Source organism: Penicillium atrosanguineum (genome assembly GCF_028827265.1).
Source record: "Penicillium atrosanguineum strain IBT 20685 chromosome Unknown utg000003l_segment0_segment0, whole genome shotgun sequence".
NCBI classification, from domain to species: domain Eukaryota; kingdom Fungi; phylum Ascomycota; class Eurotiomycetes; order Eurotiales; family Aspergillaceae; genus Penicillium; species Penicillium atrosanguineum.
The window spans coordinates 2,242,659-2,268,864 of record NW_026623135.1 but is presented as its reverse complement, the minus strand read 5'-3'; the positions used below and the strand labels follow the sequence as shown (position 1 = coordinate 2,268,864).

Sequence of the window (26,206 nt, the reverse complement as noted above, 5' to 3'; positions counted from 1 at the left end):
CCATTGAGCTGGAAATCACTCGGGACGTACAGGCTCTTGGTGCTCTATCCAACTCGGCAGAGGTGATGTTGGAAGCCGAGCTCCGCGGGGGCCAATAACGTTGGCTCAAGGCAGCTTCTTAATATCAGAGATGATCCGAGGAAGACTACGCGGCACCTGCGGCTCGATAAATGTCCAGAACAATAAGGCCGACTAGGTCCAGATTATTTCAATCCATGCATACAAAATGTTCTCTTCTGCGCTACAAGGACACTGCCGATGGGGCCTTCGATCCAGTCTCAACATCAGATGTCGGTAATGGAGCCTTTACGACTGGCTGGACATCAAGTTCGTCCCCTTACTTTCGCCATCTTTCTCAAACCGGTGGTTTTACATGCAGCCGAATATCAATTTTCAATCCAAGTCAAACTGCCCATGAAAGTTCCAGATCCCAACGTTTTGATGTAAGTATCACAAAGAAATCTCTCATGGAGTCTATGCGACTTACCTATTTTCATCCGTCAAGAATATTCTCACCTCCGTCTCTCGATTCTTGTGGCTTACAGGACCAGTTGCAAGTGATCGCTGTCTTTCATAGGAGGGATTTGAAGCTGATACTTGCAGGCACGCGAGATGCTAATCGCAGCCTAAAGGGTAGACTTCTGCGGAAGTACAGCTCAATCGAGGATGCCCCGTATAATCTAGTTAGATGGCGCAAAAATGCTAGTCGAAGTGGACCCAGATCGATGTCGGTAAACATGGTACCTAAAGGACATCAACTGATGGGGTATCTCGACTGCCACCCGCCGAGAGAAAATTCATCAAAGATACGGCCGCCAACTCGGCGCGCTGAATGCATTTCTTGTATCCATAGATCTTTCATGATCGAGGTGTGCTCGTCGAGGGGAGAGAGCTAAGCCTTCCAGACTAGCTGTTTCTGCTACAGTATTTTGGCGCGGATTCTCAAATACATCAGAAGTGCTCGGATGGCCGCGGTCAGGGTTATCCTGGGAATTTGGTGGAAGCCCGTGGCCACGGATCTTCAACCCGCCAAGGTCAAATCAATTCCCATTTTTGTTGACCTTGATCGTCTGGTCATATCGAGAAATAACCGTATGTCAGTCCTGGGGCCAGAATATCCGTATGAACCCGGACTGGGGCTGTATTTTTCCGGCCGCTGGATGATAAAAAATAAGAACTGATGATCTGGGATGAAGATTCAGCAGGTCTGTGCTTTGATTCTCTTCTTATACCGACTATAACGGGATCGGGGCAACCGGACTACGTGGTGGCCTATGGTCGGTGCCGTTGGAAGAGCGCCACGGGAGTATATGAGGCCGGTCATTTAGACCGACCATGGCAGAGCTCCCCGGCCTCCTGACCTCAGCACCGATGCAAATATTGTAGTACAGTCCTAGACGTACCTTCCTGACATGCTGCACTCCTCTATTGTGGCTGCCGATGTTGTTGGCTTACATCCGCTTTCCTTCCATCTTCCTTTTCTTCCTCTCTCCCTTCCCCTCCTGATATATCCCATCTCTAAGCAATCTTTGGCGATATCTAGGCTTTCACTTTCTCATCCCATGTAAGCTGCACCTGAAAGCTTCTACTTGCGTTTTCGCCCAGACTACTTGCCATGAGCAAGATGTCTAGTGTCGCCAGTCCGCCCAAACCTGCCCGCGTTGGCAGGGAGGGAGGGCTCGTTTTGAATGATGGTGCTGATCTACGGGGTCTCTCTTTTGGACGCGGGCTGTCGGTGAGACTTACAAGCCGAAGTCTCGAAAGAGACAGGACACTCACATTGCTTCGTGCTCTTAGAGTCATCACTGTTCCAACAGTCGACAAAGCCCTTCTGATCATTTCCAGACATCGCGTCATGAAGCCTCGCAGAGCTCTTCTAGTTCAGACTTTAACCTCCCGTCAAGCAAGGTCAGTTTGCTCGGACCCCTACCTTGGATACCAACGTTAGTGATCTCACAATCCTAGAAGCAGAAGCAAAAACATGTGAAAGTCGAATCTTTGATTGAAACCCCATCAGAGGCTGAGAAGATACAGATCAAGGTCCCTCCTAATACAATGTCATCGATCCATCCAGAATCTGGTCATTCTGCCCATCCTTCGCTGATCGTTTCTACAATCGGTCCCTCTGATGCAGGTTATCCATGTGCCCAGGATAACAAGACAACAGAGCTCCGTCGACTCAAGCAGGAGCTTCTTGCTGCCAATTCCAAAATTGCATTGCAGGAGCAAGAGCTAGCTCATACTCGTGTCATCAAGCATACCCTAGATCAAGCTTTGGGCTCTCCATCAGAGGCAGATTTCGGCGACCGTGAGATAACCGAACAAACCATCGCACATTTACAGAGTGCCTTCAATGCATCAAATCATCCATTCGGTCAATTTCAGGATGCATGGAATGTACAGGATGACTCACAGTCCGATATCTCGGATGCGTTGTCTGCTGGAGCATATAACCGCGCGCAAGGGCTTTGGAACCAGCATAGCCATCTGTCTTCCGGAATGAACACCATTGAACCTTCTTTTGACAAGCAATATGATGACTCTGCTCAGACATCTAACTCCATGACTCATGACCCAACTCGACTTTGGGGTGGCTCTACGCATCCTGCGTTTGCCACTCATGGACCGCTGCACACACATCGGGTGCTTTCAGGACCCTCGGCCGGTACATATGGATTCTATTCTCGATCTCCAGATGAACAAGCCCGATTTTTACAAGGTCCCAACACTGGAGCTCGTGGATCAGCCACACAATCGAACCGGGGTGGAACCTTTGTACCATCTCCAAGCACCCTGTGCAGTAGCTTTGTATCGAGGCCTCCAAGTGAAGCAGCTCCCGAGTCCCCTTCTTTGCCGACTGCCAGATCCTCGAGCGCCTTCCCGCCAATTGGAATATATTCCATGCCTTCGTTTCACACTCGACCTGTTGCAACGGCACTCTCTCCAACTGCCACGGAGTTTACAACGACTATTACAGCCGGAACCCCATGGGCCACGTCATTGGTAAGTACCACACTAAGCTTTTTGTTTAATAGCGACTCACAAAAATAGGGCGGTGGAAGCTCCCTTCAAACCTACGTGTCACCCCTTGAGCCCCTGAACTATCGGCGGCTTCTCGACAAGAATGTTTCATGTGACTGGAAATACATTGTGGACAAGATAGTTTGCAACAACGATCAACAGGCATCTATTTTCCTGCAACAGAAACTCAAGGTCGGCATGACTGAGCAGAAATACGACATTGTCGACGCAATTGTCAGCAAGGCATATTCTCTGATGATCAACCGTTTCGGCAACTTTCTAGTTCAGCGCTGTTTCGAGCATGGAAGCCCGGAGCAAGTTGTTGCTATTGCCAACGCAATCAGAGGCCACACGCTCAATCTGAGCATGGATCCTTTTGGATGTCATGTTATCCAAAAAGCATTCGACTGTGTGCCCGAGGAACACAAAGCTGTCATGGTCCACGAGCTTCTTTGCAGGATTCCGGAGACGGTGATTCATCGGTATGCATGTCATGTTTGGCAGAAGTTGTTCGAGCTTCGGTGGAGCGGTGCGCCACCCCAGGTCATGGCCAAGGTGAACGAAGCATTGCGCGGAATGTGGCATGAGGTCGCATTGGGTGAGACTGGAAGTCTGGTTGTCCAAAACATTTTTGAGAATTGCGTGGAAGAAGAGAAGGTAAGAGAAATTATGTAGTGACAAGAAATCCATTCCCTGCACTGTCCTGCGCTTCCATTCTTTGGCAAAGGGTATGAATTTGAATTTGAACGAGTGCTAACAGCGAGAAGCGGCTCGCCATTGAAGAAGTTTTGGGTAAGGTCGACGTCCTTGCACATGGTCAATTCGGGAACTGGTGCATTCAGCATATTTGTGAGCATGGCGCTCCTCACGACAAAGGCCGCGCTATCGAGCATGTCCTTCATTTTGCTGTGGACTACAGTATGGACCAGTTTGCATCCAAGATAGTCGAAAAATGTTTGAAAATCGGAGGCTCTGAGTTCCTGGATCGCTATCTTTCTCGAGTCTGCATTGGCCGCGCTGATCGACCTCGAATGCCACTAATTGACAGTAAGTTTGAAAATGGGTTTTCTCTCTCTAAAGTATGTTGACCGAATAAGCAGTCGCTGGAGACCAGTATGGCAACTACCTGATTCAATGGATTCTGATGAACGCCGCCACCCATCAGCGTGAAATCGTTGCCAGTCATATTCGGTATGAGGCGCTTGAGTCTCTTTGTAAATGATCAACTTGCTAACTTTTTCGCTCATAGGAAACACATGGTCTCTCTTCGCGGGTCTAAGTTTGGCTCTCGTGTCGCGATGCTCTGTTGCAACCCGTCTCATGCCACGCGCCCTGGTCCCGGAACCGGCATGCATGTAGGCCGTTTCAATCAATTCAATGAGGAAAGATTCCCTTCAAATGGACCGAGCGGCGGCCGCCTCAACCGAGGCAATCAATGGGGCTCTGCTTACACGCCGTTCCGTTGAATTTACCCGGGCCGACATGTCGGTCTTGCAAGTTTGCACCAATCCAGATGATCGAAACAAAAAGGAGACGAGAAGAAAAAGGAATGAAATAACAAAAATAGCCATACAAAACGTTAACATTTGTATTGATTATCCTCACCTTCACCTGTCGGTACCTGGACCTCTGTCGACCCACCAAACAGCCAGCTTTTTATTATCTTTGCGGAAGCAATCTCACAGGCACTCCCTGCCTGCCGATCTATCTACTTGGCTTGCTACTCTTCCACATTCGGACACCCCGGGCACCTTATGTCTCTCAATGACGAGTATGGTCCGAAAAACGCACGGATAAGTCGTTCTGGTTGCGATGGTGGCTCATATTTGACTCAAATACGGAGCAATTATTCAGCAATGATCATTCTGGACTTTGGCTCTTAGAATGAATGGCCTGCATGCCGTGCTTCTTTACAATATCTACCGCTAAACTTGCCCTCGCGCCAGTTTGTTCTGTCCTCTGATGGTCGCTATTCCTTACTATCCAGTCATCGGCATTGTCTGTGACCACATTATGTCAATTACAGCAGATAAATATTTTTTATTGAATTAGATCCGGCATGATCTTGTTTCCTGAGTGTCAGTTCTCGTCTTCCCATGATGTTCAGGCTTCTCTTTATAGGACATTGTTCAAACAGCCTCGTTCGAAGGTTCACCCAAGGAGAGTTCTGTAGCATCCCGCTCCCATGGTTTCAGTCGCCGAGGCTTCTCGCTCGCAGTGTCATGTCCGGTCAAAACCGTGTCTGGTATCTGTTCTATACCCGGAATCGGCTGCCCTGTAGTGATGAGCTCCACGATGTGTGCGAACGAGGATGGATAGGCAGGCTCCGGGGGCGTCTCAGTCTCGGTATCAGGTACATGCACTTCCACGGATGATTCTAGTTCGCCTGGCCTTAGCGAAGAGTCTGGTGTAGCTATCTGCTCGCCCGTTGACCGTGCAAGTGACCAGGATTTGTAGGCGGCGAAGTCAATGGGAGGGTTGAGATTTTCTTTTCTATACGTTGAAATCAGTAAAAATGAGAAGTACCAACGGAATATAGGGCACAGTACCGCGAGAAGAAAAAGCACTTGGCCTGTATCACGAGATCGTCCTCTCGATTCATCTCCTCCTGAGTGGCGGGGGTGCCCGGATGACCGAGAATAATAGCGAGGCCATTTGCAAACTCGGAATCCGTATGGAATGAGTAAGAATACAGCTTCTCGAAAGAATCCGAGGTCTCAAAGGAGGATGACTGCGTCATTGTTGGATTGTGTTAGAAAGGAGTTCCGCGATGCGGAGGAGAACGTGGGGCAGAGCTCGGTAACCGAGGCTCAGCGTTTAGTGTTTAGTGCATAATGCTATACTTTATACTTATACTCGATATGCTTCAGTACATATATCAGACGTTGGACAATCTCGATGTTTAAATTATAGAATGTTTGAAGTATATTCGATAGTCTGTCTACTTCAACGCCCAGGGTCTTAAGACCCCTTTTGAAATCCTGACGCCAACCCATGCAATCATAAAAGAAGGAGAGAGAAAGAAAAACGCGAGTTCCGATCCTACACGGTCGTATCCATCCGATCAGGCATATCTGATTCATTGTGGGATGCTCCAACACTATTACTCTGGCAGCCAGGACAGTTATGGACAACCTCGTGCGCGAACAGATCGCAATCAATGCAGAAGTGGTTATGGCAGGTTATACATTCATAACGACTGCTTACACTCATTCCTTTGGCGTGAGTCTCAGTGACTTGCCATTGGTCTTCGGGAGGCACTACCGGAAAAGAAAGTCCGCAAGCAAAACAAGCGGAGCTTCGTGAGGCTTGGCGCCACAGTACCTCAGCCCAGTTCATCAGAGGGAACAGGTGGTGATACGAGCGTGCAAGATGCGTTGACAGAATAAGAGTGAGTCCGCAGGAGGGGCACTCCGCGGGCAAGCTACACACTTTACTGCCGCATCGCGAGCACAAATACCCGCCTCGTGACGGCTTCGAGTGACATGCGCAGAGTGATGGACGGGCCTCCACGGTCCGCGAAGGAAAGCCCATCATCAACAATGAGCTTGCCGATTGTTTCTGCGAATACGAAGCCGGCGGTGTTGTCACGTCCATCATTAACTCCCGGAAATGTTGTTCATTGAGGGCAACTCCATATGCGGTTTCATCACCACCATTCGTTCTGGTGCACAATTCACGACAGATAGCCACCTGGGCGGCAAGGCCGACAATCCGGACACGCACCTTATCGCCGATCAAAGTATTGATAGTATGATGTATATCTCCGGGATCGGAAGATAGGAGGGAGCCGAAGATGACCAGCACTTCTCTAGTACCATGGCTGGGGGTATGGCTGTGGTCGCACATTAGTATCATAACAGAAGGCTACACAGACGGAACCACGCATAAAGAAAATACGTACAAGAGGGCGCCTCGAGCCATTTCAAGACCATTTTGTAGACTGGGAAGACCTTTCGGGTCCTGGATCTTGAGTGACTGGATGGCTGTAAGATGTTCTGTCGGATTGCCGCTCATGTCGCTTACTCGAAGAGCCAAACCATCTCGTAGGCCGAGGACTCCGAGTTGGGAGATGGGATTCTGTTCAAAAAACTCTCGCACAAATTCCTGCGCATATCGAAGTGTCAAGAGGTATCGTGTGGGTCGCAGATCTTTCTCGGACATAGACTGTGAAAGGTCAAGAATCAAGATGACATGTCGTATAATGCCGCGCTGTAGAGGAGTCGTGTCTTTCAGCAGCCTGCGTCGCGATGTGGTCAGTAGCTGAATGGCACGGACCCGGTAGCTTTAAAGTGGCCTTACCTCTTTCGCTTCCCGGCTTCAAGTAGTCCTTCAACCGTAGAGCTGATTGTTCCGTCCGCGCCCTCTACTAGAGTCTCCCAGGTTCGAGAGAGCTCCCACTCTGCGCCGCCGCGCTGCTTTCGCTTCCCGGAGCGAGTGCGGTCATTCCGGGCGACCGGGAAGTCGTCCTCGTCCTCGGTCACATCTCCCACGTATTCCTCATCCGAGTCGGCCATCGTGTTGGGGAGGTGGGCAAATTGGAGAAGTCTAGGCCGAATGGGAAAGAAGTGCGGATTCAAAGCGCTGGCTTGCTCGGCAAGAGGGTCCAAGCTCCGTCGGAGCTCCGTCATTGAACTTCCCCTTCGTCGGTTCACAAACGCCTTAGAGGACCAGCTCTCCAGAACCAACCGAGAAATTCAAATCCGTCGACAACCCGTCAATAGCCGTAGTGTCACTAAAACCCCGATGTGGGGGAGAAGATCCATTGCGGCGACGAGACGCGCAGTAACTGTTCAAGCTCGTCACCCCGTCGCTCTCCGCCCCTCCCCCTCCTTCTGTCCCTCCTTCTCTTCATTTTCTTCCCCTTCATCCTCTCGACCACTATTGCGCCCGCGAATTACAGCCCTAGCGCCCTTACGTCTTGCTTTCGCTCCTGTTCGATACTGCTCCGCCGAGGCTCGCATGATGGCGTCTACTGACAGAGAAACTCTGCCTGACGTGTAAGTATAATGCTTTACTGGAAATACTCTCTCTTCGGGAGGATTCTTTTTCTTTTTGAATTTCATCCCGCCCCCCTCAAGACATGCGGCTGACATCCAGACTAACAGGGCTAAACCAATCAACTATCATGTTTCCCTCTTCGATCTACAGCTCGGTAGCTCCTGGGAATACAAGGGTGTGGTGAAGATCGATCTCAAGCTCACCCGTTCCACCAAGGAAATCGTTTTGAACTCGAAGGAGATCAATGTGCAGACTGCCGAAGTACTGGGGAAGAATGGTTTGTTACTGAACGACCACGGTATGTCCGGGACCAAGACGGGCTAACGGTTCTGCTTTACGACTCTAGGCAACCAACTCTCCAAGGCCAACGAAATTACTTACGACAAAGAATCGGAGCGCGTTTTCCTTAAGTTCCCTCATGAATTCTTGCCGTCAGACGTCATGCTCTCGGTCAACTTTACGGGAACCATGAATAATGTCATGGCGGGTTTCTATCGGTCCAAGTACAAGCCTGTTGGGGAACCGACTGCCGACACACCGAAGGAAGGCGACTTCCACTACATGCTGAGCACTCAATTCGAGTCTTGCGATGCACGTAGGGCCTTCCCCTGCTTCGACGAGCCTAACCTGAAAGCCACTTTCGATTTCGAGATCGAGGTCCCCAAGGGACAGACGGCTCTCAGCAACATGCCTGTTAAATCAGAAAAAGTTGGAAGCCACGCTGGGCTGAAGTTTGTGGCGTTTGAAAAGACACCTGTGATGAGCACCTACGTCAGTATGAACCAGGCTGATTTGTGCACGCCTCACTGACGAGAATTGCCACCTGCAGCTTCTGGCCTGGGCCGTGGGTGACTTTGGATATGTTGAAGCCATGACCGAGCGCAAGTATCAAGGAAAGAGCATTCCAGTTCGCGTCTACACTACACGGGGCCTGGAGGACCAGGCTCGCTTCGCACTGGAGTGTGCCCATCGGACGGTCGATTACTTCTCTGAGATCTTCGAGATCGAATACCCGCTTCCCAAGGCAGACCTGCTAGCGGTGCATGAGTTTGTAAGAGACAAGGCTTCCCTAATATTCTCTTGTTGGTTAATGCTGATTTTTTTCTTTTTCGAAGGCCATGGGGGCCATGGAAAATTGGGGCTTGGTGACTTATCGGACGACCGCTGTTCTCTTTGACGAAGGAAAGTCAGACAATCGCTATAAGAACCGGATTGCCTATGTGGTGGCTCACGGTAAGAATGCTCTTGGGTTATGCTTTAACTTCTAGCGTTTCGATCTGACGCATCTCGTATAAAAGAACTGGCTCACCAGTGGTTTGGTAACCTCGTGACCATGGACTGGTGGAATGAGCTTTGGCTTAATGAAGGCTTTGCAACCTGGGTTGGTTGGCTGGCTGTCGATCATTTCTACCCCGGTGAGTCGCCTCTCCTGATACGCAACGATGTTGCAGCTTCTAATAAATATATATAGACTGGAATGTCTGGTCTCAATTTGTTGTACGCAACTCTCGAGGTAAAGAATACTTTCAAGATCACCGTTGACATTGTCACAGGCTGAAGGCGTGCAACAAGCATTTCATCTCGACTCGCTGCGTGCCTCTCACCCCATCGAAGTGCCCGTTCGGAACGCTCTCGAGGTGGACCAGATCTTTGACCACATAAGCTACCTGAAAGGAAGCTCAGTCATCCGCATGCTGAGTGTCCACCTTGGACAAGAGACATTCCTTCGAGGAGTTGCGGACTACCTTAAGTCTCATGCATACGGTCAGGAGCTTTCTTTAAACTTAAACGAATAATAACGACTAATTATTACTTTCGCTCAGGCAACGCAACTACCACTGACCTGTGGTCCGCTTTGAGTAAAGCATCTGGCCAGGATGTGCACGGCTTCATGGTATGTCTAGAAAGAAATTTTCTCCATTTTAAGCAGCTCGAATGTCTGACATTTATTTCTCAAGGATCCGTGGATCCGCAAAATTGGGTTCCCCGTCGTGACCGTGGCAGAGGAGCCCGGTCAAATCAGCGTTCGTCAAAACCGATTCTTGTCCACGGGAGATGCAAAGCCCGAGGAAGACGAGACTACTTGGTGGATTCCTCTTGGTATTAAGTCAGGCCAGACGCTGGCTACTGTGGATACTCGCGCTCTTACCGAGAAAACCGACACTGTGGGTGGTGTTGGCGAGGATACCTTCTACAAGATCAACAAGGATCTGTCTGGATTTTATCGCACAAACTACCCACCTGCGCGTCTGGCCAAGCTGGGTCAGTCCCTTGATCTTCTGAGCACTGAGGATAAGATCGGCCTACTAGGAGACGCAGCTGCTCTTGCGGTCTCCGGCGAGGGCACTACACCCGCCTTGTTATCTCTCTTAGAGGGATTCAAGGGCGAGCAGAACTACCTGTGAGTGTTCTTTTCTTGGCTACTGTTACTATTCAGCCCATCGGCTCTAACTTTTTTTTTTCAGTGTTTGGTCCCAGTTGTCTTCATCGCTTGCCAGTCTCCGGTCCGTTTTCTCCCAGAATGAGCAGGCTGCTGAGGGGTTGAAGAAGTTTACTCGGGATCTGGTGGCCCCGGTCGCAGAGCAGATTGGCTGGGAATTCCAGCCAAACGAGGACTATCTTACTGTTCAGCTTCGCAAGCTTCTGATTGCAATGGCAGGAAATGCTGGTCATGAGAGGTGATTCCTACATTGTTTGATAATCCAACTACCGGCCACCACTAACAAACATATTAGCATCGTCGCGGAAGCCAAGCGCCGCTTCGATCTCTGGGCTTCTGGACGAGACAAGAGCGCCGTGCACACCAACCTTCGCTCGACGATCTTTAGCCTGAACGTGTCAGAGGGCGGCCGGAAGGAGTATAACGCTGTCAAGGAGGAGTATCTCCGTACCGATTCCGTGGATGGTAAGGAAATCTGCCTGGCTGCCATGGGTCGCACCAAGGAGCCAGCTCTGGTGCAGGACTACTTGGACTTCGTCTTTTCGGACAAAGTGGCCATTCAGGATGCCCACAGCGGTGCAGTGTCCCTGGCTGCTAATTCGAAGATGCGACACCTCCTGTGGGAGTACATCAAAACGAATTGGGCCTCGGTGGAAGCGCATCTGTCGTCCAACAACGTGGTCTTCGAGCGATTCGTTCGCATGGGTCTTTCCAAGTTTGCCGACCACAAGATTGGCGAGGATATCGCAAGCTTCTTCAATAGCAAGAATACGGGAGCCTATGCCCGAGCCCTAGTCATAGTGTCCGATAACATTCAGACCAATGCTTCCTACAAGGAGCGCGATCAGGCTCTAGTTCTGGAGTGGTTGCAGGCTCACGGCTATGCGTGAGCGGCTAACAGGATGATCTGTTAGAACCCAAAAGATCATGAGAAGAAAGAAGGCAAAACATGACGAGGATCATCTAGTTGGGGTGGGACGAGACTGATGACTAGGTCCGTAGGTATAGTTAGTTGGTCAGCTGCCACGGGCGAATGAGACATCCATGGGACAGAAACAATTAAAATAAAAATAAAATCAAAAAACGTCATCATACTCGAGATTCATTTGAGTAAAGAGTCAACATCATCCTCCAAAAAGGAACAGAAATGCAATGAAATCAAAAATACCCAAATACCAGAAATAACAAATAGGCCAAGGCGGTGGCGGACGTGAAACAAAGCTGCGCATCAGGTGCGCCTGGCCTCCTGCACCTCCTATCATTTCAGGCGTTCATCATTCAGTCCCCTCCACCGACAACTCCGTCCTCGCTTCATCGCCGCATTCTCTTCGCTATATCCTCATTTTCTCAGTTTCCCACTCTTCCTGATCCCTTTGTACCTTTCGCTCTTCCATGATGAATCCCGAGTAGTAAGTCTGCCTCGCTGAACCCTCTGCTCTCCGTTGTCTCCTCCCGTCTCCCTCTTTGCTTTGGGGCTCTCAGTGGGTTTTCAGGGCTTGTTTTTCGTATGATTCGACTGACGCGGCTCTCATCACTAGAGTATTATTACCTTCGCTGGTCTTCTCTCGTGGCCACCTCGTGTCGCCGATCCACCTTACCTAACCGAGATAGATACGATTACCTCTTCAAGCTTCTCCTCATCGGAGACTCCGGTGTTGGAAAGTCTTGCCTGTTGCTCCGTTTTGCCGATGACACCTACACGGAAAGCTACATTTCTACCATCGGTGTTGACTTCGTACGTTGACATCGATTTCGCGGGGGTACAAGCCAGAATGTTATGCTGACGCACATGTCGCAGAAAATCCGCACTATTGAACTCGATGGCAAGACCGTGAAACTTCAAATTGTACGTTTGCTCATAATGGTGTGAGGAGGACCTGAACGTGGCTAATACGCAGATTACAGTGGGACACTGCTGGCCAGGAACGATTCCGCACCATCACATCTTCCTACTACCGCGGTGCCCACGGCATCTGCGTTGTGTACGATGTCACCGACATGGACTCATTCAACAATGTCAAGCAGTGGCTTCAGGAGATTGACCGATATGCTACTGAGGGCGTCAACAAGCTGCTCGTCGGTAACAAGAGCGATATGGAGGACAAGAAGGTGGTCGAGTACACCGTGGCGAAGGTAGGCACCAAATACCCTTGGCATTTCTACTTGCCCTCCCCTACGGATGTTTTACCTTTGGAGTCTTTGAAAGGCCGGCCATTAATACGTCGTTTGATTCTGTAGGAGTTCGCCGACAGCCTGGGAATCCCCTTCCTCGAGACCTCTGCCAAGAACGCGTCCAACGTCGAGCAGGCTTTCTTGACGATGGCACGACAGATCAAGGAGCGCATGGGAACGGCTACCGTCAACAACAAGCCCACTGTGCAGGTTGGCCAGGGCCAGGGCGTCCAGTCCGGATCCGCGGGCGGCTGCTGCTAGACGACTTTGACTCAGAACGATGCTTCCATTTGGCGCAATGTTACATAATGAGGGTTTTCTAGGCACGACATCTTATCGTCCAGGCTTATCCATACTCTTCAGTCGGCAGAGCCTAGACGGCCGAGGACTCAACAGGGCTTCTTCCCATTCGGTTCACGACTGCCACCGGGGGCCCTTTTTCTTCTCTCTTCCCTGTGCTTTAGACGGCCCTGTGTTCTGTCGTTCTCCGTTTTGCTTCGTAATTATCGCCGGTGTTTTCTGCTTTTTACTTTTCTCGTGGCCGCATCTTTCTCGGGCCCTTCATTCTCTCCTGGTTTTTTTTTTTTTCTCTCTTGTAGGTTGGATTCATCTCTTTTCTGAATGAATTAATGGCGAGAACTTGTGAATTTCTACCCTGTTTTGTATTTTGATTTCTCTGGAATCATTTGAATGCTACGTAGAAGTTGAGAGGGGGAAAGGGAAGCTTCCCTATTGAGGCAGTGAGTACTTGGTGGGAGCATACACGCAGTATAGTAGGGGACACGAAACCCCCTGTGAAGCAAGGCCCGTGATGAATCCAGGGACGTAAATCACATGCAAGTCCGATCTTTGATCAAAACATTGAATCGGTAAGGCAAAACCCACTAATGCTTAGATATCGTATGTTCGCTCGTGGGAGTCGGAATCGTTGAAGAGCGGGAGCCGAGGCACGAAGCAACTCGGCAAAACGTCATGAACCTCCCCCCAGGCCCCAGGCCCCATGCTCCATGCCCCATGCCCCATGCCCCATTTCCTCAAGCCGAACTATTACCACGCCCTGTCTCCTGAACCCTTTTTTTTCAACCTCTCCTTTCGGGTCTCACTCAGTTTCTTAATCCTTCAACTCCCGCAACCTTCCTCGCCATTATGTCTCAACGTGAGCAGAAACTAGCCTCCACGGCCGTTCAACAAAGCGACAACATCGCGCACGCACTGGCAGGTGCCGGCGGTGGAATCCTGTCGATGGTTTTGACGTACGCCTTCCTCTGCCTTCTTCCGCGGGGGCCGAAAATGCTAAGGTCTACTGCACAGGTACCCTCTGATTACTCTGTCAACCAGAGCCCAAGTCGAGTCCAAGCGGGCCCACTCCACCACTCTAGACGCAGTCCGTCGAATTGTCCAGCGAGAGGGCATCTCCGGACTCTACTCGGGTTTAGAATCCGCCCTTTTCGGCATCAGTGTCACCAACTTCGTGTATTACTACTGGTATGAGTGGACTCGGTCGACTTTCGAAAAGGCGGCCATCCAGGCGGGTCGGGCCTCCAAGAAGCTCACCACGGTCGAGTCCATGATCGCGGGTGCGATTGCCGGTAGTGCGACGGTGCTCATCACCAACCCCATCTGGGTGATCAACACCCGTATGACGGCTCGCCGGTCCGAGTCTGAAGAACAGGCCCTACCTGGGGCCCCCAAGAAGGCCAAGGCATCCACCATCAACACTCTGATGGACTTGCTCCGACAGGAAGGGCCCAAGGCTCTTTTTGCTGGTGTTCTTCCGGCGCTAATTCTGGTGATCAACCCGATCCTACAATATACCATCTTCGAGCAGTTGAAGAATGTCGTGGAGCGCCGCCGCCGGATGACACCCAAGGATGCGTTCTATTTGGGTGCCCTCGGCAAGATTATGGCCACCAGCATCACCTACCCTTACATCACCATCAAGAGCAGGATGCACGTGGCCAGCAAAGATGGCCCTAAGGAGAGCCTGAATGGCAACCTCAAGAGAATAATCCAGGAAGAAGGATGGACAGGGCTGTATAAGGGTAAGTCGCTTCTCGGAGATGTACGCAGATGACAGAGCACCCGGGCTTACTTCATTCAGGAATTGGACCTAAGGTCACCCAGAGCGCTATTACTGCCGCATGCCTCTTCGCCTTTAAGGACGTACTCTATGATATGATGGTCTCAATGCGCAAGAAGAATGCTCTTCGTAAGTGAAGGTAACTTGCAATGGTTATTGCTCGGGACCATCTCTGTTGTGTATACGCTCTGGGTCTGCAAACGTATACCATTCCAGCGAGCAGCAACCACAAAGGACATCAGCTCCTCGCTCTGGCTGATTGTCCTAGAGGCGATAGTCAGATGATTACTTTTTTTTTTTTTGATACGTTCTGATTCGAACTAGACCAAACGGGAATTTGGTAGGAACTGTACATATACCATTCTTTTTCTTCTTTAAAAATCATTTTAACGTTACTTTGAACTCACTTTACGTGATCTCGATTGTTGCGCCTAGTGGGCTGCAGAATTGGCTCATATACAGGCATAGGTAGCCACCACTGGTGAAAAAAATAATAAAATAACATAAGCCACATTTGATGGCGCAATATTTGTTTGATGAACAAAAACTTTATCTCTGGTAAGGGCTCCTCTAGGAAGGGCTCCTCAAGTAAGAGCTCCTCAAGTATCGATTTATCTCAGAATATCTCTAACCTAAGTGCTAGTAGCATCTAATAAATAAATTTTTATAAGAACTACCTTGATTTAGCCTTCTAGCCTGGAAGAAATTTGAAATACGCGGGAACACCACCTTAGTATTAACGACGATGGTAGTACCGACTACCACCGGTCTTTCTCTATACTGTATAAACAGATGAGGCGATGCATCCATTAACTCTGTATTAAGTTAGTGAACCATCACTAATACCGATTGTGCTAATTCACTTGACTTGAGATTCGGATATGAAAGTTTCGAGGCTTTCCACCTTTCACCTCTGGAGAAGATGCCCAAACCTCGAGGGCGATTTCTGAAATCTAAAAATATGAAAAAGGGAAAACTTTGAACTTGTATCAGTCGCTGTGATTTTCTTAGAGCCCATTTACCTCATCGATTGATAGTTTGAAGTCTTTGGTTTGCTAACGTCTTTCTTTGTAGCGGCTATAGAGCCGGAGCGGAGTTCTCCATTTTGATTTGTTTCTTTCATCTCCAAGCCTTATTCAGGTTTTGGGCATAGGCAAGCGGTGTAAATAGATTATTAAATATTGCAGATAACTATTTATTTTTATGACTGAGATTCAAACAAGGAATGGTTAAAGCAGGTACCTGGGCCAACGGGAAACCCAAGTATTATACTGTCCATGATGATGTCACCCCAGGTGCCACTGTGGCGCAGTGCCCAATTGCATTGGCCGAATGTGGTCGGTGGGGTTGCATGGGGTATATATATACCAAGAGCTCCGGGACTAACCCAAACTACTTTCCCCTCTTTCCCTCTTTACTCTCACATTGTTTACATCCCTCATTGATCAATTCTCATTCTCAATCTTTCGAATCTGCGATAGTTCATGTCGTCCTTCAACCCACCGCCGGGCCCTCCCCCACCATCGGTTCCGGAGGGCTGGAAGGCGCAATATGACGAGAGATATCAGACCTGGTAAGCTCCCATCTACCCCTCTGTACCCTGCCAACAAATACTGATGGTCGAAATTTCAGGTTCTATGTCAATATTGCAACTGGAAAATCACAGTGGGACCCGCCGCAGGCTCCTACACCGAGTGCTGACGGTCCTGCCCCGAGCGAGCCTCCGCCATCATACAACCAGACTGGCCCTGCCGACCCAGCGATGGCAGCCGTAATGGGAGATAAAAAGCAGTCCATGGCGTCGAACAACCCATACAATCCTTCAAATGCTTCTCAGAGTCGTGCCAGCCCAAGTATGATAGACGAAGACGCGCGACTTGCAGCCAAGCTCCAGGCCGAGGAAGATGCGCACGGGGGCAGGGGGGGTAGCAGGGGTCCAATACCAGGTGCTGCGGCAGACTACTATAGCGATCCGTCTCGGCCACAGTCAGCAGGCGCCGGATATTCTCCTGGGCCCTCTTCCCAGAGCCCGATGCCGGAGCAAAAACGAAGCAAGGGCGGTTTCCTCAGCAAACTGATGGGCAAAAGCTCCGGAAGCAGCTCACGACCATCACAACCGCAGTACGCCTCATACCCTCAGCAGCAGCAGCAGCAGCAGCAGCAGCAGCAGCCAGGTGGATACTACAACAGCTACCCTCAGCAACCAGCTCCACGACCCGGATACGGCTACCCCCAGCAAGGATACGGGGGCTATCCCCCCCAGGGTGGCTACTATCCGCAGCAACAACCTCCAAGGAAATCTGGAGGTATGGGAACTGCAGGTGCAGCCGCTTTAGGTGTGGGTGGAGGGTTGGTCGGTGGCATGCTGCTTGCCGATGCGATGGAAGACATGGGGGATCACAACGATTACGATAATGGCGGCTATGACGGTGGAGGTGGTGGCTGGGATGATGGCGGTGGTGGTGGTGGTGGTGATGATTTTGGAGGGGGAGATTTCTAAACATGCCCCTTTCGATGCTATGATTTTCTCTGCTCGCTCGGTTTGAGCTTATGGTTTTGTTTCGAAGAAGAATTCTCGGGTTTGGGCTTTCTTTTACTGCGAATTGTACGATTCTTCACGAGATGACTCATTCATATTCCTATAATTACATTGGGTATCTTTGCTTGGAAGGCTTATCGGATAGAGTGTTACCAAATAAATTCTAGAGATGATTGAGCTGCATGCACAATTTCAGTTGACCAAGGCTAGCGGCCTTGACCTGGAAAAACTGCAGATAGAGCCTACGAGGGATCTTTCGAACAAGACGATTTCAAGGCTGGGGGTCTAGAACTGGAGAAGTACATCATCTGATTCGGACTAAAATCTCGCGCAGCACAATTAATACTACAGTCCTCATTATATGATCAGATCGACTAGCCTCGGCGCCGCGCCGCGCCTGTATCCCGACCTGTTGCTTCTCCACGGGCAGCGTCGGCATCAGCGGTAGGACCGGATGAGGTGCCAGCCATCCACCCGGCCAGATCGAAACCACCTCCGGCCATCGCGTTGCTTGTAGCACCTGTGATCGGGGACGATCGGGAGTGCTGCTCAAACTCAGCACGCATCTCAGGGTCCACTGCCATCTGTTAGTGACTGTCGGGAAGGGAAGTTGAGGGAACGCACTGTTTTCCATCAGCTTGGGCATGCCTAGGGTGAAACCTAGGGCGACAATTGCAAGCAAGATCATCGGATTTTTGACAAGACTCATTGGCGAAACTGTAGAAATGAGCATAATCCAACAGAGCAAGACTCTCGGCTTAGAAAAGCAAAACTCACATTTGGCGCGTTCCTCATAAAATCCTCTGCGACCGACCACCTTGGCTTCGATCACGATATCACCCTGTGCCTTTCCCGCAATATCAACGACATATTTCTCCGCGCCGCGATTGTCCCACGGGTTGCCTCGGAAAGTCTCCCAAATCCCGAGGACGGTTCCATCGGCGGCCACGTCGACACGATAGGGAGCAAAGACCCATTCGCCGGAACGAATATCAAGAAGGTACGAGTTAGGGCCGGATGAGGGGATATCGGAGAACACCAAAGTTGACGATCGGGTGAGCGAAGCCGTTAGGACGCGATCCGAGGTGGTAAGGGTGGCATGAGTGGTTGCGGGGAGAGAATGGGGGTGGGGGAGGAGGGAAGACGGAGAGATGGTGATAGTCAATGAAGCAGCAGCCAAGTGGCAAAGCCACGCAGCCAGGAAGAAGCGCATTTTGGGGGTGGGGGGTTGAATGTATAGGTGGTTAGCTTCCAAGGTAAGCTTCTCTCACGGAGGAAGTCAGTTTGACGTTTTAGAGGGGTGGACACGAAAGCTCGGACCAAGATGCATTATAGAGGGCCAACGTTGGATCTCGGGTCTCTGGGAAAAAAAAAGTGGAAAAAGTGGAAAAAGTGGGCAAAAAAAGTGGGAATGTCAATTTCGGAGTCTTGTCTTCTATTTAGCCGAGTACCAGTCCATTGATTCATCGCACATATAGGGCACCCTGAAGTGTGGCAGATTAAAGGGTTCTCGTTCGCATTACAGGCGCATCTAGCGCCAAGGGGAAAAAGAATAAGAAAAAAAAAGAAGCGAAGGTGAGCCACCGGGTGCCTCGCCCGGTAAGATTTCATACAAACCGTCTCCGCCCGAAGGGAACGGAACCTCTCCACCTCGACTTCTTGGGTCTGGTTCTCAAGGCTTCTGGTTTGGTCTTCCCCTCCTCTCCTCTCCATCCCCTGGAATCCCTCTTTCTCTTAGATGCCGCGTCAAGGCGTTTAGTGTCGGTTCTCAGCTCAGACCCCCGCTTCTTACCCCCCTAGTCTGATTGGCTTCTCTCTGGGACAGTCGAGACAGAAAACTTCCAATATGGAGCACCAGCCGGCTATGACCTGGCCGGAGCAGATTCATGAGAATACTCTCATCTCGGCGCCCGGCGAAGATGAATTCTCCAACTTCCTTGAATTCAACATGCACTTTACCGACCTCGAGGGGCACGGACCAGCGCATTCCCAGATGCAGGAGCAGCAACACGCGATGGTCCCTCCAACCACCACAGCCCCCGAGTCGGCCATCTCGTCCGATCACCGATCGCAATCCCACCAGTACGCGACTCCAATTGAAGGCCTCGCCATGGACTTTGGCCATGGCCCCGTGCAGTCGCATGGCATGTCTTACTCCACCCCCAGTATGACCCCGGGTTTCTGTGCCCAGGATTCGTCGCAGCAGTCTGCAAACCACCACTATATGCAGGGCCAGCCTATGATCCCCCCGACACCAAACAGTATGGAGCTGCACGGAAACGCCGCCCGCTACCCCCAGCGGGTGGACGAGAATGCAGATATGTATGATCGATACTCGCGCATCAACGAGGAACAGGTATGTTGGAATATTCCCAGTCCACTCTCTGTGAACTCCGCTCACGCATGTTTTCAAGGCGCTTTACACTCCACTCGTTTCTCCGGCGATGACACCACTAGAGAGCCAATTTCGAGTTCCTGAATATACCGTCCCTGGAGAATACTTCACACCTCTTACCTCGCCTGCGCTGGAAGCACAGAACACCAGTAGCTCCAACAATGGATATCCATTCCATGCGAGACAGATGTCAGATGTGGGCTTTGTAGCCACCCACGCCGAGATGAACCATCTGCCGGGCACTTCGGCTCCCCCGTCTCCCAGTATCATTCGCAAGACCAACCGCCGGCGAACTTCGACAACCTCCCGACTTCCCGGTCGCAGTAAGGTCAAACAGTCGCCTTCCCTTCGAGCACAGACTCAGCGCAATAGGGGAAAACCGGTGCCTCATAGCTCGGAAGAGTTCTATAACAGTCTGACCCACGAGCTGAGCAAGCCGCAAAACCACGATGTGCGCTCCCTTCAAGTTAGCAGCAATGAAGGCTCTGGTCAGGATTCAGTCTCCCCCGAACCCTTGTCCGAACCGCTGATGCCACCACCCGCACTTCCACCGCCGCGGCAGTCTCCTGCCTTCAACCCGGTGGCCCAGTCGCCTGGCACGGCTGCCACTCCGGCGACTTTGATGCGCATTCAGCGCTCGCAGCATGCTCGAGATCCACTGGATCAATTCACTGGTCAAGCGCAGCTTGAGATACACGATGAGATCATGGAGGACATCGCCCTGCCCGAGGCAGCAGCGCCACCCATACAACCGCGTCCCAGGGTCAATCGCATCGAAACTAGTCTACGCACCAGTACGGCCAGCCCGGTCCTTTCTGCACACGGGACACCATCTCTGGAGCCTCGATCAGCTGCAGAAAGAACCCCCGCGTCGATTGCGATGAGCCCGTGCACGGTGGCCATGCCATCCCCCAGTGGGCCGGTCCCGAAGCGATCGGACCCGTCCAGATCTTCGATATCTAGTCGGAAACGACCTAGTGTGAGCTCCACGCAGGCTAGCCCTCAATTGCGACCGAAGATCAGTCCGAGCATCCAGCCGTTGATGCGAAGTGGTGAGGGTGAGTGCCAGTCCCTTTCTTTAGAGACCCGACATTTTAAGGCATTCCATGCTAACAAAATCTCTACAGTAATGTCGCAAGATGCGCTTTACTTGGCTTCCAAGTCCAATTACCAGCATATTCTTGATGGCACCTTGCCCTCAGGCGTCTCATACCCGGAGGCACTGGCTGAGAATCTGAGTTCCAAGCGCACCAACCATAAACTTGCCGAACAGGGACGCCGGAATCGAATCAATAGCGCCCTTAAGGAAATCGAGACCTTAATACCGCCAGACTTTGTTCAGGCGAGACAGGCAAAGGAGGCTGCCTTGACCGGGGTCAAACCCGCTGACAAGGAGAAAGAGAAGGCCTCCAACCAAGCCATCAGCAAGGCGAGTGCGGTAGAGATGGCCATCGATTACATCAAGGCCCTTAAGAAAAGCCTAGATGACACCACCGAGAAATTGGCTGCAACGGAGGCAAAGCTCGCTGGCACTACTCTCGACGACAAATCTGCAGATACCCCTGCAGCTGTGACTGGAAAGGAAGTCAATGGCACCGGTCATGACTCGGCCAACGAGACTTCATGACCAAATTGTATACCAGGAACGTGATTGCCTCGAGGGCCCGGATCACAAGGGGGCTTTTCGATAGTGGTTCTCACGGATGTGTAATGATCTATCTTGTCTTATTTTGGGGGTTTGATAGCGACGGCGTCTTTTGCACTTTTCCGGGCGGCTCATTTTCATTCTTCTTCTTTTTTTTTTTTTTTTTTTTTTTTCCAAATTGTTATACCTTGGTCGTGAGGCTTCGCACTCTTTGTATCCAGGTATAGACTTTGATATGACTATTCAACCTTTTTGGCATATTGTTCCGGCTTCGCCCACATGCCATAATCAACCTTTGCCTATGCCACTTGATGGCTGTCTCCATGATCTAGCAAGACGTGGAATTAGAATAACCAAAGATCCCTTCGAGCTTCCTGACTTCGATTGAATACGCCAAGTCTCGGCCAAGTCATTGATGTTACTATCCATCCGAGCTCAAGACAAATGGCGCTAGGTTTACGGGGGTCTTCGACGTGCTATGCTTTCGAACACGGTGAAAGGACTTGATAGCACGGGTTGGTGAAAAGTCAGCGCGATGCATACGGACCATACTTCGTCATAGGCTGTTCATATAATGATTGATTTAAATTGAACACTCCAAGCGTCGAATCAATGCTATCGATGTACTCCGTACGCGCTCCGACCGAGTGCACAATACACCTGTATTTTTACAGGTAAACGCACATACGGATACCAGATTCACGGATCCGCGGGTAGAGTCGGTGACTCGGTGACGCGGGAGCGCAAACGGGATCGAAATGGACAGGCAAATCACCGATTGGCCATTGGCTTAGCGAAAAGGAGTTTGTTTCCCGGTCTTCCTCAGGGCGTTCGGTGATCGGTGGTTCGGTGCGGAGAACCTATCATATTATTGATCTCTTTGATCTCCGGGCGTATCGTGCAGGGGCGTGTCTGTGCCGGATATGGTGGGTCTGATCTGTGGATGTGTATGCTCGATTACCTAGTTGAGGAATTTGGCGGGCTTCAGATATTTTACGGATTCTTGGCCTTGGGAGGGAGTATATGCAAGGCAAGTAGATGACTACTCTCAAGTATTGACTTTTCGGATATTCAAAAGCTCATCTCTAAATTTTTGTATCTGGTAACAAGACAAACAGGTCATGGCTCATGTTTAAGATATTTTCAAACCGGTCCGGAATCTAACACATAATGACAGGAATAAAGGGTATTTACCAACCACGTCCAGCCAGCTTGTCGGCCTCGGGCATCTTCTGAACATTGATGCCGACCATAGCCTCACCCAGTCCCTCGCTGACCGAAGCAAGAACCTTGGGGTCCTTGAAGTGAGTCACAGCCTGCACAATGGCACGAGCACGCTTTTTAGCATCACCAGACTTGAAGATACCGGAACCGACAAAGACACCGTCGCAGCCCAGCTGCATCATCAGCGCCGCATCGGCAGGGGTAGCGACACCACCGGCCGCGAAGTTGACCACGGGCAGACGGCCTTTCTCGGCGACCTCGCGGACCAGCTCGTAGGGAGCCTCGATCTCACGGGCGAAGGCGCGCAGCTCGGGCTCGGAGTCCTGGCTGGATTGAAGGATACCACGGGCACGAGCAATCTGAGCATTGACAGTGCGCATGTGCTTTACGGCCTCGACGACGTCGCCGGTGCCGGCCTCGCCCTTGGTGCGGATCATAGCAGCGCCCTCGGAGATACGGCGCAGGGCCTCACCGAGGTTGCGGCAGCCGCAGACAAAGGGAACCTTGAAGGTGGACTTGGTGACGTGATAGACATCGTCGGCCGGGGTCAGGACTTCAGACTCATCGATGTAGTCGACACCGATGGCTTCGAGGATCTGTGGCGCGGGGCAAGTTAGCTTCCCTGCCCTCCAGCGGAGATGGCTTGTCGGGCAGCGGGGCCGCTCCAAACACGTACCTGGCATTCAACAAAGTGTCCGATGCGAGCCTTAGCCATGACGGGAATAGTCACAGCCTCCATGATCTCCTTAATCATGCTGGGGTCGGACATACGGGCGACGCCACCCTCGACACGGATATCGGCGGGGACACGCTCGAGGGCCATGACGGCGGCGGCACCGGCTTCCTCGGCAATGCGGGCCTGAAGAAGAGAACGGACATGTTAGCGAGAGGCAAGTAGACCAGCCCGGTTTGCTTCAAAGTATACCTGCTCAGCATTGACGACGTCCATGATCACACCACCCTTCAACATCTGGGCCAGACCGGCCTTGACAGTGAAGTCATTGGAGGTTCCGTTTTGGGCAGCCATTGTGAGAATCGAGGAGAGGAGGAAAGAAGAGAGCAGAGAAGAGAGGAGAGAGGAGAAGTGAAGGGCAGAGAGAAGTCGAGGAAAGAAGAAAGAAGGTTAAAAAGAAAGAGACAAAGTTTCATGAGTCAACACGAGTAGAACCTTGGGAATACTTTCCCCGCCAAGATGGCTGCCTTAGCTAATGAGGTATCGCCCCTCATGATTTAAGCTCGCCGCCTGCGAAATCGGGGCTCGAGTTACCCGAGGATACCGGGGGTCTCAGTGACTGTACGTGACTGTAATACCATGCCACATTCACCGTGATCAAAGTTAGGAAGTTGGAAAATCCAGTTCTAAGAATTACTCATAACCTCAAATAACGTATAGGCAAATCAACTCATTTGGTTTTTCTGTAGAATATGGTTACAGGCCCGGGAGCACTTTCGACGGGCGAATGACTCCGGTGCTCCAACTCATAGCACCCTAGAGCCTCGTCGACTCACCAATGCGTTCATCCTCAAAATAGTATAAAGAATAGCGGACAATTAAAAACACAAAAATGGACAGAATTACAGAGGACGGCGGACGTCGCTCATCATACTGCTCGTAGGAGAAAATGCAGCACTGGTCATTTAGCTGCCGGGGACGAGGCCCTTGAGGCCTGCGCCAATATCACCCTCACGGGCGGCAATTTCGAAGTAGCCGTAGATAATACTATGAAAATGTTAGTGCGCAGATCAGAAGACATATGACTCGGGGATAACTTACGTCACGGCAAGGAGGATACCAGTTCCGCTGCCAAGGGCACCGAGGAGGTCGGAGGCGACGGAGAGACCACCAATGCAGGCACCACCAAAGGCAGCAGCGGTGGGAATAACACGCTTGAGCTCCTTGTACATGCTCTGCTCACGGTGACCAGACATTACAAGACCCTGGTCCTTGAGCTGCTTGGCAACATCGCGGGGAGCGGAGCCGGACACCTCAATCCAGGTCTTGGAGAAGAGAGCGCAGGCGACGAGCATGAAGGCGATGTAGACGGCGGTGTGGATGGGGTCCAGGAGGGCTTCCTTGAAGTTCAGAGGAGGGGACATGTAGTAGGCAATACCCGACGAGGCGAAAAGCTGGGCAGAGCCCTCGCGAGGCTCCCAGACTCCGAGGAGCTTGACAAGCAGGTTGTCCGAGAAGCGGGAGTACAGCATCTGACTGATCAAGAAGACGTTGGAGGACAGAGCGGACTGCAGCATGATGGGCATGTTGGAGGTGTAAAATAGACGGACGGGGTAGGAACCACGCATGCCACGCTGACGAGCGGACTTGACGGGGATCTCAACACGGAAGCCCTGCAGGTAGATCACGGCAGCAAAGACCAGGAGAGTGGCCAGCAGGTTCATGACGTTGGGCAGGTTCTGGCGGTAGAAAGCCTCGTACAGGGCACGCTGCTTGTCGGGCCAGGTCAGGAGCAGGTGGAACAGGGCGATGATAGCACCCTCGAACTCGGGGCCACGACCCGTGTTGATGGTGGTAGGGGAGAAGGCCTTCCAGACGATGGACTCGCAGATGTTGGTTGCAATGAAGAGCGAGATACCGCTGCCGAGACCGTAGCCCTTCTGCAGAAGTTCGTCCAGCAGAATGACAACCAGACCGGCCACAACCAGCTGGACGATCAAAAGGACACAGATACCGGCACCAAGGTCGCTGGGCTGGCCATAGAGACCAGTCAGGACGTAGACACAGGCCTGGCCGAAGGAGAGGATGATGGCGAATAGCTTCTGAGCAGTCTGGTACAGCTCGCGGTCGGTCTTGAGGTCAAGGTTGACATCGATGAGGTGGGTACCGGCAAGGAGCTATGGGGAGGTCACCTGTCAGCTTCATCGCGTCGCAAAATGTCCAATTGAGTCGCAATGACATACCTGGAAGACCATGCCCGAGGAGATGATGGGGGTGATACCCAATTCCATCAGGGTACCGCGGTTACTAGCCAGCATCATACGCAGCCAGTACAGGGGGTCGGAGGTGTCTGAGGACACGATACCATACAGAGGCATCTGACTCATGACCAAGAATATGAGGAGAGTCAACTGCATCGATCTTAAGTTAGAAGTCATGTCGAGTCTTCGAGGGAATTGAAGATCACATACACCCGTCCACATCAACTTCTGGTTGAAGGGCACCTTGGTCTCAGGAGCTGCCACCTCCGGGAGGAGGGGCGTAAAGGGCTTGATCAAGTCAAGAAAGCGAACTATATGTCTCCATTAGTATCCATGAGGCAATTGAGACCGAATCGGAGGGATTTGTATCGATCGTGTGCTGGATGGCTGGGGGGTTTGAAACTCACGGCCGCTCATGGTGACTGATTCCCTCCAATCCGTCGAAAAAGAAATAGAGGAAGCTGGAAACAAAGACCAGCAGAAGGAGTGGAAAGTGATCTAAGATCGGGGGGAGAGAAAGAAAAGGAGAAGGGGAGGGAAGTCGGAGGAGATGGGGGGAGGAAGAGAAAGAGGGAAGAGGCTCGCTGGCCACTTTTCGCTTCCGCGCTAATTAAGGCCACTTGGTCTTCGCCGCGAACACTTCTGCACCACTTGCCGTGACTCAACACACACCACGGTTTGAGAATAGGACAGATTGCTCGATTTCATCAACTATTCACTTATTTTTCTCTTTTCTACCCCATGTAAAGTGGTTC

At 51.3% G+C, this 26,206-nt stretch overlaps 11 protein-coding genes across 11 annotated transcripts; 6 read left to right on the top strand and 5 right to left on the bottom strand.

The window, feature by feature from the left end:
- Nucleotides 1–1,615: 1,615 nt before the first annotated feature.
- Nucleotides 1,616–4,487, top strand: N7443_004279 (Pumilio-family RNA binding repeat-containing protein; the record flags this gene model as incomplete). The annotated part of the gene is made up of 7 exons (XM_056884335.1): nucleotides 1,616–1,735; nucleotides 1,798–1,908; nucleotides 1,966–3,003; nucleotides 3,052–3,678; nucleotides 3,789–4,068; nucleotides 4,122–4,212; nucleotides 4,271–4,487. The coding sequence occupies 7 exons, from the start codon at nucleotides 1,616–1,618 to the stop codon at nucleotides 4,485–4,487; spliced, it is 2,484 nt and encodes an 827-aa protein (XP_056742613.1).
- Nucleotides 4,488–5,150: 663 nt separating this feature from the next.
- Nucleotides 5,151–5,761, bottom strand: N7443_004278 (DUF5572 domain-containing protein; the record flags this gene model as incomplete). Its single annotated transcript, XM_056884334.1, has 2 exons — nucleotides 5,151–5,514; nucleotides 5,571–5,761. The coding sequence occupies 2 exons, from the start codon at nucleotides 5,759–5,761 to the stop codon at nucleotides 5,151–5,153; spliced, it is 555 nt and encodes a 184-aa protein (XP_056742612.1).
- A 302-nt stretch (nucleotides 5,762–6,063) lies between these two features.
- N7443_004277 (TFIIH/NER complex subunit SSL1) lies at nucleotides 6,064–7,538 on the bottom strand (the record flags this gene model as incomplete). Its single annotated transcript, XM_056884333.1, has 3 exons — nucleotides 6,064–6,856; nucleotides 6,926–7,261; nucleotides 7,324–7,538. The coding sequence occupies 3 exons, from the start codon at nucleotides 7,536–7,538 to the stop codon at nucleotides 6,064–6,066; spliced, it is 1,344 nt and encodes a 447-aa protein (XP_056742611.1).
- Nucleotides 7,539–7,767: 229 nt separating this feature from the next.
- N7443_004276 (M1 family metallopeptidase) lies at nucleotides 7,768–11,352 on the top strand (the record flags this gene model as incomplete). Its single annotated transcript, XM_056884332.1, has 12 exons — nucleotides 7,768–8,021; nucleotides 8,130–8,320; nucleotides 8,369–8,793; nucleotides 8,852–9,073; nucleotides 9,138–9,255; nucleotides 9,321–9,437; nucleotides 9,494–9,519; nucleotides 9,576–9,786; nucleotides 9,846–9,916; nucleotides 9,981–10,423; nucleotides 10,488–10,700; nucleotides 10,758–11,352. The coding sequence occupies 12 exons, from the start codon at nucleotides 7,768–7,770 to the stop codon at nucleotides 11,350–11,352; spliced, it is 2,886 nt and encodes a 961-aa protein (XP_056742610.1).
- A 617-nt stretch (nucleotides 11,353–11,969) lies between these two features.
- Nucleotides 11,970–12,895, top strand: N7443_004275 (Rab family GTPase YPT1; the record flags this gene model as incomplete). Its single annotated transcript, XM_056884331.1, has 4 exons — nucleotides 11,970–12,197; nucleotides 12,261–12,308; nucleotides 12,368–12,595; nucleotides 12,701–12,895. 4 exons carry the CDS (start codon nucleotides 11,970–11,972, stop codon nucleotides 12,893–12,895), a joined length of 699 nt encoding a protein of 232 aa, XP_056742609.1.
- An 885-nt stretch (nucleotides 12,896–13,780) lies between these two features.
- Nucleotides 13,781–14,851, top strand: pmp47 (putative peroxisomal membrane protein Pmp47; the record flags this gene model as incomplete). The annotated part of the gene is made up of 3 exons (XM_056884330.1): nucleotides 13,781–13,887; nucleotides 13,946–14,676; nucleotides 14,736–14,851. 3 exons carry the CDS (start codon nucleotides 13,781–13,783, stop codon nucleotides 14,849–14,851), a joined length of 954 nt encoding a protein of 317 aa, XP_056742608.1.
- Nucleotides 14,852–16,198: 1,347 nt separating this feature from the next.
- N7443_004273 (WW domain-containing protein) lies at nucleotides 16,199–17,214 on the top strand (the record flags this gene model as incomplete). Its single annotated transcript, XM_056884329.1, has 2 exons — nucleotides 16,199–16,287; nucleotides 16,347–17,214. The coding sequence occupies 2 exons, from the start codon at nucleotides 16,199–16,201 to the stop codon at nucleotides 17,212–17,214; spliced, it is 957 nt and encodes a 318-aa protein (XP_056742607.1).
- A 413-nt stretch (nucleotides 17,215–17,627) lies between these two features.
- On the bottom strand, nucleotides 17,628–18,466 carry N7443_004272 (uncharacterized protein; the record flags this gene model as incomplete). The annotated part of the gene is given in 3 exon segments (XM_056884328.1): nucleotides 17,628–17,837; nucleotides 17,849–17,970; nucleotides 18,031–18,466. 3 exon segments carry the CDS (start codon nucleotides 18,464–18,466, stop codon nucleotides 17,628–17,630), a joined length of 768 nt encoding a protein of 255 aa, XP_056742606.1.
- A 633-nt stretch (nucleotides 18,467–19,099) lies between these two features.
- Nucleotides 19,100–21,275, top strand: N7443_004271 (phosphate-sensing transcription factor PHO4; the record flags this gene model as incomplete). The annotated part of the gene is made up of 3 exons (XM_056884327.1): nucleotides 19,100–19,609; nucleotides 19,668–20,706; nucleotides 20,776–21,275. The coding sequence occupies 3 exons, from the start codon at nucleotides 19,100–19,102 to the stop codon at nucleotides 21,273–21,275; spliced, it is 2,049 nt and encodes a 682-aa protein (XP_056742605.1).
- Nucleotides 21,276–22,483: 1,208 nt separating this feature from the next.
- N7443_004270 (pyridoxal 5'-phosphate synthase subunit PdxS) lies at nucleotides 22,484–23,544 on the bottom strand (the record flags this gene model as incomplete). Its single annotated transcript, XM_056884326.1, has 3 exons — nucleotides 22,484–23,113; nucleotides 23,194–23,376; nucleotides 23,443–23,544. 3 exons carry the CDS (start codon nucleotides 23,542–23,544, stop codon nucleotides 22,484–22,486), a joined length of 915 nt encoding a protein of 304 aa, XP_056742604.1.
- A 611-nt stretch (nucleotides 23,545–24,155) lies between these two features.
- On the bottom strand, nucleotides 24,156–25,868 carry N7443_004269 (translocon subunit SEC61; the record flags this gene model as incomplete). The annotated part of the gene is made up of 5 exons (XM_056884325.1): nucleotides 24,156–24,237; nucleotides 24,292–25,367; nucleotides 25,434–25,601; nucleotides 25,662–25,762; nucleotides 25,859–25,868. The coding sequence occupies 5 exons, from the start codon at nucleotides 25,866–25,868 to the stop codon at nucleotides 24,156–24,158; spliced, it is 1,437 nt and encodes a 478-aa protein (XP_056742603.1).
- Between the last annotated feature and the right edge of the window lie 338 nt (nucleotides 25,869–26,206).